This window comes from Rhinoderma darwinii, chromosome 2 (assembly GCF_050947455.1).
Source record: "Rhinoderma darwinii isolate aRhiDar2 chromosome 2, aRhiDar2.hap1, whole genome shotgun sequence".
Taxonomy (NCBI): Eukaryota; Metazoa; Chordata; class Amphibia; order Anura; family Rhinodermatidae; genus Rhinoderma; species Rhinoderma darwinii.
The window spans coordinates 87,451,388-87,473,428 of record NC_134688.1 but is presented as its reverse complement, the minus strand read 5'-3'; the positions used below and the strand labels follow the sequence as shown (position 1 = coordinate 87,473,428).

The 22,041-nt window shown below is 43.3% G+C and overlaps 1 protein-coding gene across 2 annotated transcripts; it reads right to left on the bottom strand.

Annotated features, from left to right (window-relative positions):
- Positions 1 to 400: 400 nt before the first annotated feature.
- COPZ1 (coat protein complex I subunit zeta 1) lies at positions 401 to 21,856 on the bottom strand. Of its 2 annotated transcripts, XM_075851879.1 has the most exons (10): positions 21,766 to 21,853; positions 17,345 to 17,485; positions 12,167 to 12,235; positions 8,222 to 8,303; positions 7,157 to 7,248; positions 5,704 to 5,759; positions 5,436 to 5,513; positions 4,791 to 4,842; positions 3,180 to 3,218; positions 401 to 1,143 (listed from the first exon to the last, which is right to left on the bottom strand). In XM_075851879.1, exons 1-10 carry the CDS (start codon positions 21,781 to 21,783, stop codon positions 1,096 to 1,098), a joined length of 675 nt encoding a protein of 224 aa, XP_075707994.1. In that variant the 5' UTR covers positions 21,784 to 21,853; the 3' UTR covers positions 401 to 1,095. The 2 variants fall into 2 exon arrangements, with proteins under 2 accessions (XP_075707994.1, XP_075707993.1); XM_075851878.1 differs by lacking the exon at positions 17,345 to 17,485 and having other exon boundaries at positions 402 to 1,143; positions 21,766 to 21,856.
- Positions 21,857 to 22,041: the final 185 nt, after the last annotated feature.

Genomic DNA, 22,041 nt, shown 5'->3' with positions numbered 1-22,041 from the left:
ATCATTTTTGACAAAATTATGCACAATTTTAGATTTATGCTAATGAGTTTCTTAATAGACAACTGGGCGTCTTTTTACTTTTGACCAACTGGGCGTTGTACAGAGGAGTGTATGAGGCTGACCAATCAGTGACCAATCAGTGTCCTGCACTACTCATTGTTCCAGCCCAGCTTCTTTCACTGCACAATCACGCTGTAACAATGGGCTGGAACAATGAGAAGTGTATGACGCTGTTTGGTCACTTATTGGTCAGCGTCATACACTCCTCTGTACAACACCCAGTTGGTAAAAAGTAAAAAGACGCCCAGTTGTCTATTAAGAAACTCATTAGCATAAATCAAAAATTGTTCATAATTTTGTCAAAAATGATCGTTTTTCAAAATAAAAAACACTGCTGTTATCTACATTACAGCGCCAATCAGATTATGTAGGAGATAGGGCATTTATAATGTGGTGGCAGAGTCTCTTTAAAGCTGCTTCTCTATAACAGTCCAATATTGAGAACTGAAGCAGAAAATAAGCTTGAATACTGGCTTGTGCCTTCCTATATTGGTCCACTTGGTCACCTTGCAAGTATTCAATTTACTTATAAAACATCAGTAATCTTTTCCCCTGGTGCCAGTCTCAGACTGTGAACAGCTGGAGTAAAACAGTTAGGCCCTACATGCGTAGTGTGAAGCATATGAAGACATGAACTTCAGTCTAAGAGGGTAAAACACAATTTAGGTGTCAGCCATATTTTAGAAGATGTTACATATGAATGAATATGGACATGGCTGTAATATGGTGTAATAGAACTCTTGCCAGCAGACTAGAAGCAAAGGGAGTCGAACTGTTCACACACAACGAACCGGCAAAAGATTTGGTATGAGGAACTTGAAAGAAGACTTTTCTAGTAAGAAGACATAACATCCCAGAAATGTATATGCAGTGTCATGGATCATTACCGCTTACTGCTGCAAATGTCTGACACACATCAGTGCCATGGCCCTAAACGTAAGGTTTTTATACAATAAAAACAATGGAGCGAAGGTGGGACTAGGGCGAGCCCCCCCATTATGATGGAATGATCATATCTTGGTTCTGAATCAACAGCTATCGTAGAAGAGACCACTTGATTTGCTCTTTTGCAGACTGCAGCACCTGTGGGAAGGAGCACAATGAAATATATAAAGGATTATTTTACAGGAATCATCATGCCCCCCCCCCCCCCCCGCTCTTCACGACTCTACTGCCTCCAAGCACGGTTATTCGCACTGCATTCACATCCTCACAGAACGACCCCTCTTTCACTGTAGGGTAGCAGATTATTAGAAAATAAATGCACGCATTATACCATACTGCAATATCTACAACTTCCCTGAAATATTACTAAAAGTAAAGTTGTAATAATTGAAAATGAATGTGTACCCTTTTAATGATATATGAATTTGCATAAAATATAAACATATAAATCCTTCTCTAAAATCAGCGGAACCCTAACTGACCCCATTACAGCAATGGAGTCAACGCACTAAGCCACGACACAATGTTAAAGAGGCTCTGTCACCATATTTTGCAACCCCTATCTCCTATTGCAGCAGATCGGCGCTGCAATGTAGATTACAGTAACGTTTTTATTTTTTGTTTTTTTTTTAAACGAGCATTTTTGGCCAAGTTATGACCATTTTTATATTTATGCAAATGAGGCTTTCTAAAGTACAACTGGGCGTGTTTAAAGTTAAAGTACAAGTGGGCGTGTATTATGTGCGTACATCGGGGCGTTTTTACTTCTTTTACTAGCTGGGCGTTCTGACGAATCAGCATCATCCACTTCTCTTCACAACGTCCAGCTTCTGGCAGTGCAGACACACAGCGTGTTCTCGAGAGATCATGCTGTGACGTCACTTCCTGCCCCAGGTCCTGCATCGTGTCGGACGAGCGAGGACACATCGGCACCAGAGGCTACAGTTGATTCTGCAGCAGCATCGGCGTTTGCAGGTAAGTCGATGTAGCTACTTACCTGCAAACGCTGATGCTGCTGCAGAATCAACTGTAGCCTCTGTCGCCTGGTGCCGATGTGTCCTCGCTCGTCCGACACGATGCAGGACCTGGGGCAGGAAGTGACGTCACAGCGTGATCTCTCGAGAACACGCTGTGTGTCTGTGCACTGCCAGAAGCTGGGCGTTGTGAAGAGAAGTGATTGATGCTGATTCGTCAGCATCATACACTTCTATTCACAACGCCCAGCTAGTAAAAGAAGTAAAAACGCCCAGATGTACATACACAATACACGCCCACTTGTACTTTAGAAAGCCTCATTTGCATAAATATAAAAATGGTCATAACTTGGCCAAAAATGCTCGTTTTAAAAAAAAAAAAAAAAAACACGTTACTCTTATCTACATTGCAGCGCTGATCTGCTGCAATAGGAGATAGGGGTTGCAAAATATGGTGACAGAGCCTCTTTAATAGAGCCTAATGTACTGTACATGTGTCTGGTATTGCAGCTACGCTCTATTGAATTTAATGGGGCCGAGCTGCAATATCTCACACAACCCGTGGACAGGTGGTTTTGGGAGAAAGCAGTCATGTTCTTCTAATCCTGGACAACCCCTTTTTAAAATAGTACTCCGAGGTGTAGAGACCACAAAAACTTGTTTGGGTTATTCAAGGTCTGACAAAGAAAGCAAAGTGAAAAAGAAACCCATCGTAAACTAAAATAAAGTTACCCCAGAATTCAGACCAATAAATATCAGCAGTAGGGTGTATGAGAATGACCACTAGGGGGCAGCGGGCAATTCCTTGATCTTCAACACCCCCTGGAGAGATCTTTTATTGATACATAATGAAATAGGTCAATGTGGCACTGCCGCCAACTAGTGGGCATAATAAAAACAACTCGTTTGCTATAGTTTATGCTACTAAAGAGATAAACCCATGCGGTGTAATGGACAGCTTTGCCCTTTTCTACTAAATAGCACAAAGTTCTGTTTAGAAGTTACTAAGGTATTTCTATGAATGATCATGTCAGATCTTCATGCCCAATAAATCAGCTGGCAAGTATCCAGTGAAGTATGCCACCACTCTGATCAATCTGTCAGCTCCCAGTCAAAAGCTGCGAAGTGCCAAGTCCACATAAAGATGGTCACCTATTGTGGTACATTAGAAAGCATCATACTGCGGTCTGGGAAACCTACCTGTGAGACGGTTTGTTCTGTGAGTGGCACATCATCACCCTAGAAAACAAAATCTCACACGTTCAATATTAACTCTTACTTATTGTACAAGTGAGGGCTTTGGGTCCCTCACCTAAATGCTTTGACATAAAATAGCCGCTTTTCCCTATATTAACCTCCACCCTTCCGATCTTTACTCCACCACAGCGGTACTGAAACCTCTTCCATCATTCTACAGCTCAGCAGGTGGCGCTGCCAGTAGCTGGGCACAGACTACTAAGAGTGCACAGCAAACACTGGAACAGCATGCTAATGGAGCCCATAAATCTGCCTTCTCAGCAGGCATTCACAGGGAGCGGTGTGGAGGACCCCAGGGACAGATGCTGGTAAGAGAAACAACATATGGCGACACGGCACTTAACTACTTCACCACTGTCAAGATCAAAATGCACTCTAAAGCACATCCAGCAGTTTCACACTCCTCAAAAGTCTTTAAAGAGCCCTCTAGAGTGGGAAATACAGCAGATAAGTGACATTCAATAGCGCCAATCCCCAACTATATGTGATCAACTATAATGGAGTCTGTGGTTGTTATTTTTATGGATTAAACTAAAGCAGTAATGTACAAGAAAACAGTAGTAGTATTGTAGTCCACACATGTTAACAACCATTTCCACTCAGAACTGCTCTTAAACTGGAGTCTAAATGTGCGATTTCTGTATAAATAAATCACCCGGGTTCTGGGCCTAAAAAGGGACAACCATTATATGCAACCACTGATGGCCACTCAGCTTAACGTGAAACTCTGGGCATAAAAAAATAAAATTAAATTCAGCGAGTCCCATGGAGCTCTACATCTCCTCAAAGTTTTACTTACATGGATGCCGCCAGCTGCAGTAAATCTCTGAAATGTCAGAATTTAGGTACGCAAAACTTTGGTGCGCTCCATGGGACTGGCCAAAAGTATAATTTCCCGTTTCACTGTAACCCTACATGGAATTCTAATGGAATCAAGGGTCTCAATCCAAGACTATGAACACATTTGAAGTGACCATTTTCTATTCACCCTGAGGTGTAAAATCTAAAATTTCCCCTAAAGAAAAGGCTGATCGATCTATCTATATATAAGATATATCGCCAATATATATAATGGTCCCAAAACCAATGTGATAAATTATTTTATTTGTAGACCCCACAAAAAAATTTTTTGTCAAAAATCATTTGAATGTGGTTTTTGCCTCCCTCTGGATCACCTTGGGTTTAAGTATAAAAGGTTGAGCTTTATGGACTTGGATGTTCTTTTTCCAACCCACTAACGTCAGTATACTCCAGGGATGCACCAATCACAATACAGCTTAGGAGCCAGTTTGATTTTTGTGATCAGCAGTGAAAATCATCAATGGATTTCAACAGAAAATAATCAAGAAATGTATTAGCCGGAATCAGATTTCTTGGCACCTTGGCTTTGTCTAACCGCGCTGTATCTGTACATAGAGGATTATCGTAAAGCGCGGGGCTACATTTCAAGCAGCTTATCATTGCTCAAATGCATTCGGTCAACTACAAACTTTGGTGATCATGTGTAAGACGCTTTGTTTCATAAGTATTACTTTACGATTTTATTCTACATACCCTCAAGGCAACACGATGGACCACTTGCTGGGGGTCGCTTTCCAAAATGACACTGCAAAAAGGGCACAGGACGAGATGAAATAAATGCGGAAGTCAAACATACAGAGTCTACTGTACTAGTGGCAGGTGAAGAAGTTCAGTTATTAGAGCGTTAACGAAAAGGCAATTGCTACACGTCTTTACAGCCGGAGCAATCTGCAGAAGCCTGTGATGGAAGCATTCCTAATGATGTCATTACACAGACACATAGCGGCTCTTACACGGTAATGACATTGTTAGGCGCCGTTCTCCTCACAGAGTCTCTATGGTGGTAACTGCTGTGCTATCACAATTCAAACAAAAACAAGCACAGACGGGAAATGTACGGCTTCCAGATTAGCACTTCTATTTACAATCACAGGAGGATTTTACGGTCTTCATTTGTGAATGTGAATTGCCTTAATGTTCATGCTAAATGTTTAACCGCTGCGCCGCCAGTCCGTTTACAAGATGGAAAGAGAACTGTAGCGTTTAATGCTGCACAGACTTTACAACCTGAGAAATAGATAGAGGTGACATGGAGGAATGGCGTAGATGGCACACTCCCACCACATAAAGAGCGGGAACAGATGTTGGTGTAGACCAGAAAGCCAATTCAACTCTTACCCGCCATCTATAATCTCATCAACCGCCAGGAACAACCCTTCCATATTCTCCAGCAGAGTTCTCTTCTCAACATTTTTTCTGCAGAATTAGGAATGTTTGGCATTAGTCACATTGCTCCTCAGGCTGCAAAATTACTAGTGAAATTGACAGTTTTAACCCCTTCCCGCCCCGGCGTCCCCATAGTACGTTGCAGGTCTCGGGCGATTTTTCCAAAATGACAGAGGAGGTTTACAGATAGTTTAGGTAAGAGCAGCCACCCCTTACTTACCTCAACATCTGACTTAATGAGTCAAAGAGGCAATTTAGGACAGCCATCAACATGAGCTGTAGGGGGTGAAAAAGAAAAAACTAAATTTAGAGAATAGAAAAACATGTTGGTTTTTTTTTTTTTTTTTTTTTTAAAGGGTGAGCCAAACACCACATTGCTAGGCTCGATCCAGATCAGCGTTATGGCTTTCCGTTGTTCTGTTCCGACATGAGAGCAGAATGAAAAATCTGAGCCGCCAGATCAGTCACATGATGACCAATAACAGCGCCCGACGGAACGCATTGACTTTATTGGGTCCCGTTGGGTTTACATCATGGTGCCCATCATTTTGCCGGACAAAATAGCACAGAATGCCAATCTAATCCATATTAGGGCATCTGTAGCTGGGTATACCCCGCTCAGGTAGCCCCTTCTAGGAGCCATAATGGAGAGCCACTATGTAAACACATTGGTACAAACACTGAAAGCAGCAGGGAGCAGAGCACACCCATGGCACAGGAACGGTGGCAAGATGGTAAGGTTTCTACCTGATCACATTTTATTTTAATTGTTGTGGCCTGGAGAAATTTCAGCAAAATTACCCTACAGAATTGTAGAACATTTTGGCAAAATTCACAGAAACGTATTTCTTGACCATTCACATTTTTTTTTTTTTTTTAAGAAGGTCGTGTGTTTGTCGTGAGAAACTCACAGCAGGCCCTATTGTGGATAGGAGCAGAGCTACAGTAACCCAGCACTGATGCTATACAGCGTACGGAGCCTTCTGCACCGACCCCAGCATAACTTCGGCGCCCGGAGGCAGCTGCAACAGCTGATCGGTCTGGGTGTCAAACCCTCACTGGTCATATACTAATGACCTATCCTGTGGATAGGTCAGTAGTATAAAAAAAACAGCTCCCAACCTGGACAACCTCTTTAACCCTTTCTGTCTAGTAGTGATTACGTGATGTTGTGCATGTCAGGCTTTGCTGGGGTCAGCCGTTTATCCGCAAGCATTACTTTTTATTGGTGTACCTCAAAAAGGGTTAAACCGCAAGTACATCCTGTGCATGTACAAATGAACTCTATTACACAGGTGAATACTTGCAAGACGGGGAATACAGACAGCCGTTATAGAAGTCAAAGCGTTGGGGTTTTTTTTTTTTAACGCTTAGACTACCAAGATATAACAGGAGACTTTGCCTTTTACCATTCATTTGTCTTCATGTAAGAATGACACAACGTAGACACTTTAAAGTTTATGGGACGAACGTCTTTGCGAGTTCACTTCTGTTAGGTAGTCAGGCTTAATGATCGCCATTAGATTAGATCACCCTATTAACATGCTGTCGAATGCAGTTTATTAATATTAGGTAACGTACACAGTAATATAATCACGCCGAGCACAGGCTGGGGCAATCTTATCTAACAAATGATTCTAAAATGTATTAGCAGAACAAGCTGTGAAACATACCTCATTTTCATGGGAACTTCCAATGACATAGAAGTACAAGTCGATGCTGCTCTTATATACCACAGTCAGGCCCTCCAGGAGAGCAATCTCACCTGCACAAAGATAAACGCAATATCAAATATAGGAAGAAGAATCTGGTCAATAGGAACATTACAGACCTGGTTGTCTTTTTACATGCAAGAGAATAATGAAATGCACCCAACATTCACAGACTAAAATATTTATTGAAGCTTAAATATCATAGTATAATCTGACAACGTGGCCCCTGGACAATAGGTTGTGCACCCCTGCCCTAAAGGAACAATTCGGAAGCATCTTCCATCTATAAATCTTCATTGTACCGTTCCTTTTTTATTCCTCCTGGAATTGTAAAATGTCAAATAAATTGACAACTGGGCATTACCACCGGTTTGTCAATAGTATGTGCCCCTACACAAGAAGAATAAGAGAGGAACAGAGCAATGGAGAGGTCTAAGATGCTCTAGTATTGCTCTTTTATGGGGAATACAAGTAGTAAAACAGCAGTGAGGAACCAGAGACATCCACGATGTACTACCGATTGTTGAAGCATCAAAAAAAGCAGCAAATGATGAGCGTTCAGAGTCAAAGGCAGAACTAACTCTCATACACGTACACCAGCAGAATCACAACTACGAAAACTCATCTCAATCTAGAACAAACTAGGCTTGAATCACCTTGAAGCTTTAAAAATGTGTCAGATACTGCCATACTCCGCGGCACGGCATCAAATACTAAAGTTATTGAGACCATGTCTGGAACCTGTAAGCAAGACATTCAGTAGAGTGTAACACCTGCGGGATGAAGGCAGGAGCTAACATAAAAGCATTAGTAAGTACTTGGTGTCAAGATCTCGAAGATTACTACTACAGCCAGATATCAGGCATAAAAAGTACAAACCAAAGTGAAAGATGTTCGGAGTCTGAGGACACTTCTCCTTACAGGTTAAACTCCGGTGGATTTAGATTGTTTAAACGTTAAGCTGAAGGTAAAGCTTCTTTACATATTCAGGAACGGTACGCTAGGTCCGCATGGTGCCACACTTACTGTCTGTCCGATGTGTTTTATTGAAGATGTTCTTCTCAAAAGCCTTCTGCTCCTTCACCGAGGGATACGTCTCATCATAGTACTGTGGAGTTAACAGGACAAGATGTTGCTGCGATCACGTCATTACAGTATACAAAGGGGCTTGTGTTTAGAACCCTACTGTAAATAATACTGGACTGCTCCCTCTGCAGAAGTGGTGTTGAAGTGGCAGCGACCGCCATACGGTGCTGCAACCAATAGAGTAGGGCCTCACTTTTTGAGAGGTCACCGTGAAGTGGCAAGTGGGCTTCTACAATTTGATCAAAATGTTAAAGAGAACCTTTCACCTCCCCATACATGTGCAGCATGTAATGGGGAGGGCTGCACAAACCCTGGGGCACTTTACATTTTTTCCTAGCCTCCTTCGTTACTTAGATATCTGTGCCGTTATATTTGGCGCCCGATATTTAAATAACCCCCGGAACCGTCAACGGAGCATGTTACTATGGCTGTGACACTGTCCAATCAGATATGGACAGTGTTACAGCAAGAGCGAGAAATGAGAGTCTGTGCTCACTCTCACTCTTCAGCTTTCAAGATTACTCTTCTGCCGAACTGGCAAGGGGGCGTGTCACTGCTACAGACAGTGTAAGCTGGGGAGCACTTGCATTGCCCGTAGCAGAGACACGCCCCCTTGCCAGTTTGGCAGACAATACAAGACTGATCTCTCACAAGAGCTGAAGAGATGAGCGCGCTCTCCTCCATACAGCAGTGACACGCCCCCATGCCAGTTTGGCAGAAGACTAATCTTGAAAGCTGAAGAGGGCGCGTGCGCCTGCACACACACTCATTCCTCGCTCTTGCTGTAACACTGTCCATATCTGATTGGACAGTGTCACAGCCATAGTAACACGCCCCGTTGACTGTTCAGGGGGTTATTTAAATATCGGGCGCCAAATATAGCGGAACCGTTATCTAAATAACGGAGCGAGGTAGAAAAAAAAAAAAAGTAAAGTGCCCCAGGGTTTGTGCAGCCCTCCCCATTACATGCTGCACATGTATGGGGAGGTGAAAGGTTCTCTTTAACAAAGAACCTCGTTCATGTTTATACATTTTTGCCTAGCAGCTATAGATCAATGTATTACGAGTGGATGTGCAATCCATGTCTAGTCTCTCATATTGATACTACTGTAAATAAGCCATGATGTATACAAAAGGGCTAAATAAAAGATGTACATTTTCATTACAAATGAGATGTAAAAACTTTATTCTCAACCAATGTGCCCTGAACTGCCTTAAAAGAGCTTGAAGTTCCCAACAAAGGAAAAAAATATAAGTACATCTTATGTATCTGGAGCCTGAGAGAAAGTTCCTCCAAAAAACCTTTGCAGTTGGTGAAGTATAGTACCCATTATCAGCCCTATGAATTTTGAGTTTTCTATTTTACTATGATTTCATGGTGTTCTCTGCAGAAGACATACAACCAACTATTTGACCAGACTCATCGAAGCACACAGAAATAGCATGTAACCCAGGGCCGACGTTTAACCCCTTAATGACGCAGCCTAGTTTGGGCCTCAAGGCTCAGAGACCATTTTTCAAATCTGACGCGTTACTTTGTGTGGCAATAACTCTAGAATGCTTATACCTATCCAAGCAATTCTGAGAATGTTTTCTCGTGACACATTGAACTTTATGTTAGTGGTAAAATTTGGTCAATATATTCAGTGTTTAATTATGAAAAACACCAAAATGTTGAGAAAATGTGGAAAAATTAGCATTTTTCTAAATGTAAACGTATCTGCTTGTAAGACAGATAGTAATAGCACCCAAAATTGTTACTAATTAACATTTCCCATAGGTCTACTTTATGTTGGTATTTTTTGAACATGCTTTTATTTTTCTAGGACGTTACAAGGCTTAGAACATAAGCAGCAATTTGTCATATTTTGAATAAAATTTCAAAAGCCTTTTTTTTTTTTTGTTTTTAGGCTCCAGTTCAGTTCTGAAGTGGCTTTGAGGGGCCTATATATTAGAAACCTCCATAAAACACCCCATTTTAGAAACTTGACCCCTCAAAGTATTCAAAACAGCATTTAGAAAGTTTCTTAACCCTTTAGGCGTTATCACAGGAATTTAAAGCAAAGTAGGAGGTGTAATTTACAAATTTCTTTTGTCAGAAAATCCTTTTTATTCAATTATTTTCTGTAAAACGGAAGGGTTTACCTGAGAAACGCAACTCAATACTTATTGCCCAGATTCTGCAGTAGAAATATCCCACATGTGGCCCTAGTGTGATAATGGACTGAAGCACCGGATACAGAAGCAAAGGAGCACCTAGAGGATTTTGGGGTCTCCTTTTTATTAGATTATATTTTAAGCACCATGTCAGGTTTTAAGAGATCTTGTAGTGCCAAAACAGTGGAAACACCCCAAAAGTGGCACTATTTGGCAAACTACACCCCTCAATGAATTTATTGAGGACTATAGTGAGCATTTAGACCCCACAGGTTTATTACTGCATTTTGTGGAATTAATCAAATTTTTCTGATAAAAAGGTACAAATGTTGAATTTTTACATGGAATAAGAGAAAAAGCACCCCAACATTTTAAAAAGCAATTTCTCCAGATTATGGCAATACCCCATATGTGGTCATAAACTGCTGGTTGGACAAAGGGCAGGAGCACTGTTTGGCATGTCACATTTGCAGGACTTTGTCAGGACCCACTAGGCTCTCGTAGGTTGCATAGCCAGAGGCCATTGTTCGGTCTCCGGTTGCTATAGCAACAATCGGCGACCGCGATCATGTCACGGGACGTTGATGGTGTTTTAACCCCTAAAAAAACGCAATCGCTATTGAACGCGGCTTTTAAGGGGTTACCTGCACACTGAGCTGTGATAGCCTGCTGGTATCACAGCTCAAACACGCGCTGGGGAAAAATGGAGCGGTGTTTACTCAGGTCAGTAATATTACGGAGCTGAGCGCCAACGATGAGCTCAGCCCAACGTAATAGTACTGAGCTGGGCGGGAAGGGGTTAAACATGGATCCCCCAAATAGCACAAAGCTGTATAAAAAAATAATACATTCCGGTCAGGCCTGTGTGTGCTCTATGTTCAATGATATTGGGTTCATAGTAAATCTACCAAATATAGGTTAGTAAGAAGTATTGGACAGATTTAAAGTAGTAGGACTGCAGTATGTGACCAGTGTTGGTTTGTAGTCTGTAACCCTGGTGCACGTAGGACTGCACAGGAGCTGTAGACACCATGGTAAAAAAAAATTCAATCAGGACTATATGCAAAGTTGCATCGTTCTTTATGCATTAGAGCATATAAAAAAACATGGACGCAGGTAGACAAGTCCAGACCCACAGCACTGACTGGACGACACAGCCATGGATGCAATGCAACGAAGAGCAAGTGTATACACAGGCCTGACGGGGGCCAGAAGAGAATTGTAACAGTAAGTACATTAGAATTTGGTTCTCTTTATTTAGAGGTTTGGAGTGGTCTACATAGCCATTTTATGCAACAAACATAAAACCTTTAGAGCAGAGGAACTACTGAAAGCCCCGACACTGAACTATTCAACTTTTTTGGTCACAAGTTAGGCCCCATGCACACGACCGTGCCCGCAATCACGGCCCGCGATTGCGGGCACGGCCGGCCGCTGACTGACAGCCGCATTTTCGGGCCGTGCTCCCATACAAAGTATGGGAGCACGACCCGCAAAATGCGAAAGAACGGACATGTTCCATAATTCCCGGAACATTTCCACGGCACGGACACCCTTCAGTAGTGCTACGGAAAGGTGTCAGTGTTCAATGAAAGTGAATGGCTCAGTTTTTGCGGACCGCAATTGCGGTCCGCAAAAACGGAGGTTTTTTACGGTCGTGTGCATGGGGCCTAAGAGTGAAGTCATTTTGGCACAGTTAAGCTTGAAAAACGGATGATCAGTATTTACCTTAGCAAACAGCCTTTCGCCATCATTGTCTAATATGAGAACAGCTTTCACTGTGTACAGTGAAGGGTCCTGCCAGGAAAAAAAAATATATAGAAATCACCATCAATCGGCATCCACACCCCACTTCCCTCCCCTGCAATCCTCATACAGAAGAGCCTTGACGAATAGGACGGATCATCTTTCCAATGGGCGTGAGAAATGGAAATAGATAGAATTTTTGGGATATTTTCATAAACTAATAAAATAATTGGTTTGCGTCCACACAGATTCTCTATAAAAGGTCGATGCGGGATGTGATTTCTGACATGGATAACAAGAGGGATATGGAAGAGAAGGCTGAGGGAGTAGAGCCGCAGAGAAGAAATTATAGTCAGTCGGCCCCCTCCGCACCTTGACCTTCTCCATGGTTGTCCGTTCTGCAGATGCACCGGAGCCCTCGAGACAAAGTTCTGTGATGCACTGACTTCCACATACTCACAGCCGGAGTGTATAACAGAACTTCACCTCAAACGCGGATTGTCCTTACATTTGTAGATCAGGGTTCCCTTGTTCGCTCACCATTATCACGGGCTTATTTATTCAGTAGAGTGGTTTGTTTCCACAGATTTTATGCACTTGACAGGGCACGGAGCCCGCACAGCAGCACGAGTTCCTAGGACTCCGTACTAGGGAGCCGAAGGCACTCCATGTACCACCCTACAGCGCCGTATTATGGAGATACTCTCCCCTAGAAGTAACCCAATGGAGAATGCCATGACTTATTCCTCCATGTTCTGTATGGACCTCATTGACTTCTTTAGGTACCATTTTACTGCTCTATAGATTCTGAGTGTGTGCATGAGGCCCAACTCTTTATATATGGTCATTACACATATAGGAAACCTGCCATGTAGAAAATGCAGTTATGTTATATAAAAAAAAAAATAATAATTAAAAAAATATATATTTCTCCTACATGTTCCATACTTCTTACCGGTGTAATATTCATAAGTCATGCCGTAAACTATGAATACAGAACAGGTGTTGTAGAGCTGTTCTGGGCACTGAACTGAATAAAATGAGTCAATAAACAATATGCGACAGAAACCGACATCTAGATATTAGTGTAATGTCAACGAGCTGTTCAACTTTCTGCTGTCTTTCTGGCAAATACTAAAACCTAATCCAGAAATTCCCATCACTACGAACGCTATCACTTATAATGGGAAAAACTACAATTTCCTACAATAAATCTGCCCATACAATCGACAAGAAACGCCACTGAATCTCCCGAAAAATAGAAAAACAATCTTTATAATACACATACCCATCATTATGGCTAAAACACCCCCATGGTTTGCAGATAAATCGGCGTTGTGGTCATGTGACATCATTATAGACGACATCATTTTGCCAGGAACAGAATTGATAGGGTCTGTATATTACAAGTGCATCACGTTTTTAGTTTGGGGGATGTTAAGGAAGTTTTGTTGCAAAAACTTTCTTGTTACACAACGGCCAATTTTCACAAATTAGAAATTGGATTTGATCATTTCTTATTGGTTTCCAAACATGCTGGGTGATAATATGACGGCTGTTACATGCATGGGAAATGTGCCTAGTTATATAGAAGCAGAGGATGTGTCCCTGTATAACTATGTGTGTCTGCCATTCGGGAGAAATGGGAAAAAGGTCTAATGATTCTTGTAGGTATAACAATGGCCGTCATATCGGTGTTTACCCAGCTGTCCCAGAAACAGGTATTACTTTTAAAAAAAAACACAACTGACAGACGTATGTATTGGTGTTTTTTTGGTGTGTTGTTTTTTTGTTTTGTTTTTTACTGCCAGTGCTTAGTTGCCTTTTACTTGTAGATATTTCCTATAAAGAAACTCCTGCTTCCAGGACAGCTAAAGATTTTCCAGGCCAAGCCCCTTATAAACTCCATTCATTATCCGGAGGCTTTTGTGTTAATCAAAAAACATCCCATTACTAATAAACCGAGAATATTTATAACGTCCTTTTAATCATTTCACAACTCTATTGCTAGCGGGAGAGAACAGCTCGAAAGCGCTGGAGCACATGATTAATCTCACTCTTGAGATGGAAGATGAGTGATTTGGATGCGACGGTGGAAAGTAAGTAATTAATTCTAATGTGCGCATTATTTACTAGTGCCGCAATTACCTCAATGGCTGATAAATACTGACCCGGCTATTAAACACTGGACAGGCTGTGACATTACTAGAATTGTGCCTGGGACATCACATCACACCGTTCCATACCTATAATGAAGACCTTCATAGCCCGGCTTTTCTCCTGCTCAATCTCCTTTAACCCACAACTCAACAGAGATCATCCAGGCAAAGCCATCATCGGGAAACTACTCTGAATACTAAAGCAACATCCAATAGTTGCTGATGGTTTCCAGCATATTAACGCTAAGTTTACATAGTGCAGATTTGGTGCAGTTTTTGATGCATGTTTTTTTTCTTTTGTACTTTTCTTGTGCATAAAAACAAAATTATTATTATTATCTTCTACCTGAAATTACATTGAACCCCAACCTCCATTTCTCTGCTCCGTCATAGGAACAGAACAACGAAAATACAGTCAGCCCTGCATTCATTGCATGACTGACACCATTGGCACCCGATAGAACCCAATGACTTTAAGGGGTTGGCCAGGAATGCATTTTATTTATATTTTAACCTAAGGTGACATGTACAATTAACTTTATAATTTAATGTCTTTTTTATTTCTGGAACAGCTACTTACTTCTAATTAGCGGTCACGTGACCACATCCAGAGTAAACGTGTAATTTCCTGTGACGTCCCGTGTCTTTACTCAGCCAGAACTTCCGGCTGAAAAGATTCACGGCGTGTCATCAACTACGTTTACAGGCAGTTGGCTGGGCGGATGTTTCATGAACTCTTCAGAACTCAGCCCCTGGTCCCACTGCCTGTAGTTGATGACACGCCGTGCCTCTTTTCAGCCGGAAGTGCTGGCTGAGCAAAGACACGAAGCGTCGTCTCAAAGTAGACGCCCCCTCCTCCTATGTAGTCGTTCACACCTCCCTCTTTCTTCTTCTTCTCTCTGAGTTCCCTCACTGCCTGGCCGCAGGGTGGACGATGAGAGAAGAGGAGGGGTGTGTACGAGGAGAGACACGGCGGCCAGACAGTGAGGGAACTCAGAAAGAGAAGGAGGGGCGTGGATGACGAGATAGGAAGGCAGTGATGTCAGAGGCTTAAGCCAGAGTGGGAGTCCCAGGCAGGGCGCTAGTACAGGCTCTGCTCCGGGACACTGGAATCCCCTGACATCACTGTCCATATATGGACAGTGATGTCAGGGGCTTCCCCAGAGCCGGAGTCCCATAGCAGAGCGCTACTAGCGCTCTGCCCGGGACTCCAGCTCTGGGGTTGCTCCTGACATTACTGTCCATATGTGGACAGGGATGTCAGGAGCAGAGCTGGAATCCCAGGCAGAGTGCTAAAAGCGGCTCTGCTCCAAGACTCCGGCTCTGGGGTTTCCCCTGACATCACTGTCCATATATGGACAGTGATATCAGGGGCTTCCCCAGTGTTCCGGAGCAGAACCTATACTAGCTCTCTACTCTGGGACACCGGCTCTGGGATTGCCCCTGACATCACATTCCGGTCCAGGAGGATCCCCTGACTTCACGGTCTATGGATAGTGACATCAGGGGCTACTCCAGCAGAGTAATACCTGGCTAAAGTGTCGGCAACTCTCTGGCTGGGTATTCCACTCCTAGAGGGAGCCCCAATGGAGCCATCTACTGGGGTGTGTGTGTGTGACACTATCAACAAGGGGTGTGTGTGGCATTATCTACAGAGGGCACTGTGGCATTATCTAGAGGGGGTTTTGCATTATCTACAGAGGGCATGGTGGCATTATCTACGAGTGGGTGTGTGGCAGTATCTACAGAGGATATCTCTGGAGTTCCCTCACTGCCTGGCCGCCGCGTCGCTCCTCGTACACACCGCCTCCTCTTCTCTCATCGCCTACGCTGGGTTATATAAATACAGGGATGATGGGGCCATCATCCCTGTGTATAACCCCCATCATGCCTGTATATAACCCTATCATCCCTGACTATAACCCCCATCATCCGTGTGTTATAATTACTGTGTGTGTGTGTGACAGTGCAGGGAGCTGGGTGACTGTAATTAGAGCAGGGAATGACCTGTGAACATAGAGGGGCGTGGCAGTATGCAAATAGCTGAGATGCTGTGGAGGAAGGAAGGGGGGATGTAAGCGGTCTCCTCAGATGCAGCAAGGGATCATGGGTATGGTGGGTTACAAGACCGGAAACAGACAGGAACAGAAGCAAGGGATGTAAACAAACAGAAAGAGTTTGACAGCAGTGACGATTGAGATCAAAACAGAAACTGGTTAGGTTAGTAGGGGGCTTTAGGGAAGGAAAAGTAGGGCAGGGGGACACTTTTTAGAAAAAAAATAATTTCCTGGACAAAACCTTTAAGGGGGTTTCGGCCACGTGTGTCTGTAATTTGACCGAAACTGTGACGGAGACTTCTAATGGAGCCTCCAAAGCAGATGTGAACGGAGAGTTAGCATGGCATATCTAACGACATAACCGGTAACTACTGCATACTAAGATTTAAAGTGGACCCCAGCCATACGATTCCCATCAACCGGCCACAACCAGTTTTACGAAGGTTTTGGGTTTATGATACATATGCAGATTACAGCCGTCCATAAACAGCAGTCTATAATTTTTGAACAGATGCAAGCAGCACCTAAAGGAAATGTTATTTACCTCCTGCATCCCTTCTCTATACTGATTACTTCTGTTTGCAGCAGCCATAATACTGCTGATGACAATGGGGAAGATTAACTACCATGTCTGCCTCTAGAATGTGTCGAAAAAAAATGCTTAAAATTTTGGCGTATTTAATTTTAGACTAAATCAAGATCAGATGTTTGCGCCTCAATAGACGCTTTTAAAAGTGTCTGTGAAAAGGGTTGCGGCTTAAAATGTGCAAAAGTGCGCCAAAACGAAAAAGAAGCCAACCAAGAGTCGATATAAGACAAAAAAAAAAAAAAAGTCTAGAAAGATGCTCCAAATTATTACAGAATGTGCTTGGCCTACGTTTAAAGCGACCCTCAGGTCCCGAGACAATAAATTGAAAAGGATTGTGTATATGGAGTAATATTACCTGGTACCCTCCAGCTGTGCCCCTCTGCCGTGGATCCGCCTTTTTAGGGTCCCCTCTGTGCTGTCCCAAAATTGCTGCAGTGCTTCTTCGACTCCCATTGTTCTCGGATTGGCCAGAGCTGCTTACGTGAGCAGTTCTTTCCTATACATGAAGAGAGGGAGTGTCTTAGACTCAGTCTGAGAAGCGTTGTGGCCATTTTGAGACAACACAGAGGGGACCCTAAAACGTCAAAACCATGGTGGAGGGGCACACGCTACTACTACTACTACTACTGTGATTTTTTTTTTAAACAAAAACGTTTATTATTTGCAAAGTTATGAGCATTTTTCTAAATATGCTAATGTGGTTCTAATAGCCAAATAGGAGGGGACTCTTTCTTTTCCCTCTGTGTAATGTTTTCTGTATGACGCTGTCCAATCAGCATACAGCTTCGCCACCTTCCCTGCCCAGCAACACAGAGTGATCATATAGTATACAGCTTCTATTCCCAACTGTGTATTCAACTGGCGATATCTCCGGTTGTGTCACAGCTAGAACTGCGATCCTGGTGACACATGAAAGATTAGATGCCACCAGAGCCGCTGTTCTAGGTGGTCCACAGCCAGAGATATGGCTATCTGAAGTGATCCCCCTTCCCTCCAGTCTCACTCTCTCACACTGTGTGAAGCAGCTTCATGCTGATTGGACAGCGTCGGAGGCTGTGAGACGGCTCCACCTCAGGAGAATCTCTACTGTTGACAGCCACTTGTCTAATAAAGGCTCATTTACATATTTAGAAATAAAGCTCATAACTTTTAAAATAATAAATGTTTTGGGACGCAATTTTCACTAGCATTATCAGTGTGACAGCGCCTATTAGATTAGCTGGAAGATGGGGCGTTACTAAACTAGCGACAGAGCCTCTTTAAGTAGACGATGGAAAACAAACAGCGCATCAGACTGGGGATACGGGAGAGTGTACGTTTTTTTGCGAGTGATATTCTATAGTCAGTCAAGACACAAATTATAATAGTCAGAAATGGGTGGCGTATATTCCTTTATTGTTCACAGTTTACTAGGGTAGGGCGATACATCGAAATATCAATACTATTTAGATGCCGTGCACCCTCAAACGGTTCAATACCGTTAATTCATATATTTCGATACGAAGCAGTGCGTCCGACACAGCTTAATATTGTAACACATGAATTTGGTCACTAGCAAGACGTGATGCGGTCGGCTGCACTAATGAGCGGTGGCGCCGGCCCTGAAGACCGAGAACATGGCGGGTGCACTGCAAGACACCCCCAAGTTCTGTCTCCAGTGCCGGCGCCACCGCTCATTAGTGCAGCGCCAGCCGCATCACATCATGTTGACCGCGCGGGCTCAACAAGTGTGCGTGATCAGGAGTGGGGCAATGGCTGTATTACACAGCAGAGAAGCCCCGATCTAACGGCGGAGATCAGAGAAACCTCTGATCGCCGCCGCTATTCCCTTGAATGTCGCGATCAAAACCGAAACTGCAGCATTCAAGGGGAAAAAGAGAATGGGGATACCCCTTTGATCGCATCACAGGGATTCCCTGTGATGCGATCGTGGGACATACCATATATGGGCAGACAGCCCAGGGTCCATTGAAGAACCCCAGGACTGTCTGACCACATAGATTTAGGTCAGTACATTAACGTTTAAAAATAGAAAGGTAAAAAACAATAAATGTTAAATAAAATAAAACTGTAAAAAAACACACACACACATTTTTTGCTATAAACATTAAAATAAGTCTCTATAAATAAAATATTCACATTTATGGTGTATGCGGTAAAAAAATAAAAAACGGCTTTCTTTCACTTATTAATGTGAGGCACATGGTATGAATCTTCACCCTCTGTCTCACATGAATAGTAATTAACCCCATCATGTGCCTCACACATTAACGCAATGTTGTCCACTATGACTAGAGCTATGATTAATTCGCCACAATTCTGGATTTGCCCAGAATCGTGAAATCGTTACAGGCCCCGACCTCATAGCAGGAGGTGGTTTTTTCACGGACCGAACTCGGTCGTGTGCACCTGCACTAAAACAGTATACGTTTAGCCCAGGGTGTTCCCTTAAGATACAAGAACTCTAACAAGGTTTTGTGCGGTGTGGCTACAAACAGTCTTGTATACAGGCCAGTAAGGTTGCGCCACATACATGGATTTATATTCACACAACACATTCATACACATTGCTATATGGACGTGCATGTGTGGTCAAATACAGCATTATATACTTTGTGCCATGAAAAACAAAACAATAATCAGTCACAAAACAGGATTAAAGGGGTTTCCCACATTCCGACAACTGACAACCTATCCACCAGATAGGTCACTGGTGTACGATCGGTGAGGGTCTGACAACCGAACCCCACACCGATCAGCCGCACCGGTGGCCTGCGAGCATCGGATGTTATGGAACACAATGCTATGTACGGAGCCGGAAGCAGTTGGCTCCGTACGTAGCTTAGCGGCCACGCCGCAGAACTGCTCCTATTCACTTAAATAGGAGCCAACTGCTTCCGGAATGTACTCCCGGTGCACGGAGGCACCGGACAAGCTGATTGGTGCGGGGTCTGGGTGTCGGACCCCACAGATCATGTGCCGATAACCTATTCAGTGGTTCACTTGTCAGAACGTGGAAAACGCCTTTCAGGAGACTGCCATAAAAGTACCACTAGATTAGAATAAGCGGTTTGAAAAGTTAGTGTCCCTTTAAGAATGTTTTAAGAGTTTTTCCAACAGGACACCCACCCCAACATCAAAGATGTGAGGAGCTAGATGCCAGGGCTCAGACTAATGCCAGGGAAAGTTGCTGGTGCATCCAAAGTTTGCAGAGAAAAAGTAGCCTTAACCCAGCATCCATTTAAAGAGGCTCTGTCACCACATAAGTGGCCTGTCTTGTACATAATCTGATCGGCGCTGTAATGTAGATTACAGCAGTGTTTTTTATTTAGAAAAACTATAAATTTTTCACCAAGTTATGACCTATATTAGTTTTATGCTAATGAGTTTCTCAATAGACAACTTGGCGTGTTTTACTATATGACCAAGTGGGCGTTGTGGAGCGGAGTGTATGACGCTGACCAATCAGCGTCACACACTTCTCTCCATTCATTCAGTGCATAGTGATCCTGCGTTGTTCACTATGTGCAGCCACATACACACTATAACATTACTGCAGTGTCTTGACAGTAAATAGACATCTCGTCCAACCAGGACGAGATGTCTATTCACAATCCTGACACTTCAGTAACGTTTGTGTGGGACTTACTGACACAGCACATCAAGATCACGCTGTGCTGTCATTTACAGCGAGATCTCGCGAGATTACGCTTGCCTTGCTGTAAGTCACACACAAACATTACCAAAGTGTCAGATTTGTGAATAGACATCCCGTCCTGGTTGGATGCGATGTCTATTTACTGTAAAGACACTGCAGTAACGTTAATGTGTGAGTATGTGACTGCACATAGTGAACAATGCAGGATCACTATGTGCGGAGTACATGAATGGAGAGAAGTGTATGACGCTGATTGGTCACTGATTGGTCAGCGACATACACTCCTCTGTACAACGCCCAGTTGGTCATATAGTAAAACACGCCCAGTTGTCCATTGAGAAACTGATTAGCATAAAGCTAACATAGGTCATAACTCCAAAAATGATCGTTTTTCTAAATAAAAAACACTGCTGTTATCTACATTACAGCGCCGATTACATTATGTACAAGATAGGCCACTTATAATGTGCTGACAGAGCCTCTTTAAACTGATCTACCTTGTGATCGATGCAGAACGAACGGCTGAAATGTCAAAACCGTTAGCATGCTGAGCTCTGCTGCATCGCTACTATTCCAGAAAACTGCAGCAGCTAGTGGTGCCGAGATCAGTGATATATATATATATATTTATGTGTTATTATTGACTACCTGGCCGTACAACCTCTCATATCTTCAGTGACAGTTTATAGGTTTTAAGCTTTTCAAGTGGAAAATTCCTTTTAGGAAGAACTATTCCTCTACAGAACACTTATCAGGGTGTCCTTCTGATCGGGGCTAGATCTGTCTCTGCTGCCAGCTTTACTGCGCCAACACATGGGCACCCTGACATAAAAGGGACCGAGCAACTTACACATTACAGCTCACATGTAATATACAGTTTGTTATGATCCACAGTTGCGGGGTTGCGATCACTAGTTTCTACCTGTTGAGTCATAACCTAATGTTCACCTGTAAGACATATGCCAGCTGGTAATGGTGTGGGCACGGCCTCTGTCATACAGTCACACACTCCACATAACCCAGCAGCCACACATGCCAGATTCTTACGTCGCCTCCACTGGTTTCACACTTATAACAAACCAACCACCTCCCCAGGCAGCCTCAGCGCCCTCACTCACCAGCAGCACCGCGTCCATCTTCTTCTGTCTTGCCGACGTGGAAGAGAACACGGATTGGCTACCACAGCTGTCAATCAGCAAAATATGCTCCGCCCCACCTGATTTTTGATTGGATAACGTCAATGAGGGACCGGAACCGTTCGCGCAGTGCACTCCTATTGGTCTACGTCGCCTGACTCTGACAGAAAAATGCACGTCGCTTCTAAATTACAGGCGGAAGTTGCAGCTATTCCATTGTGGTTAGCAGCTTCTTTGCTAATTGGCTGATGCACCGTA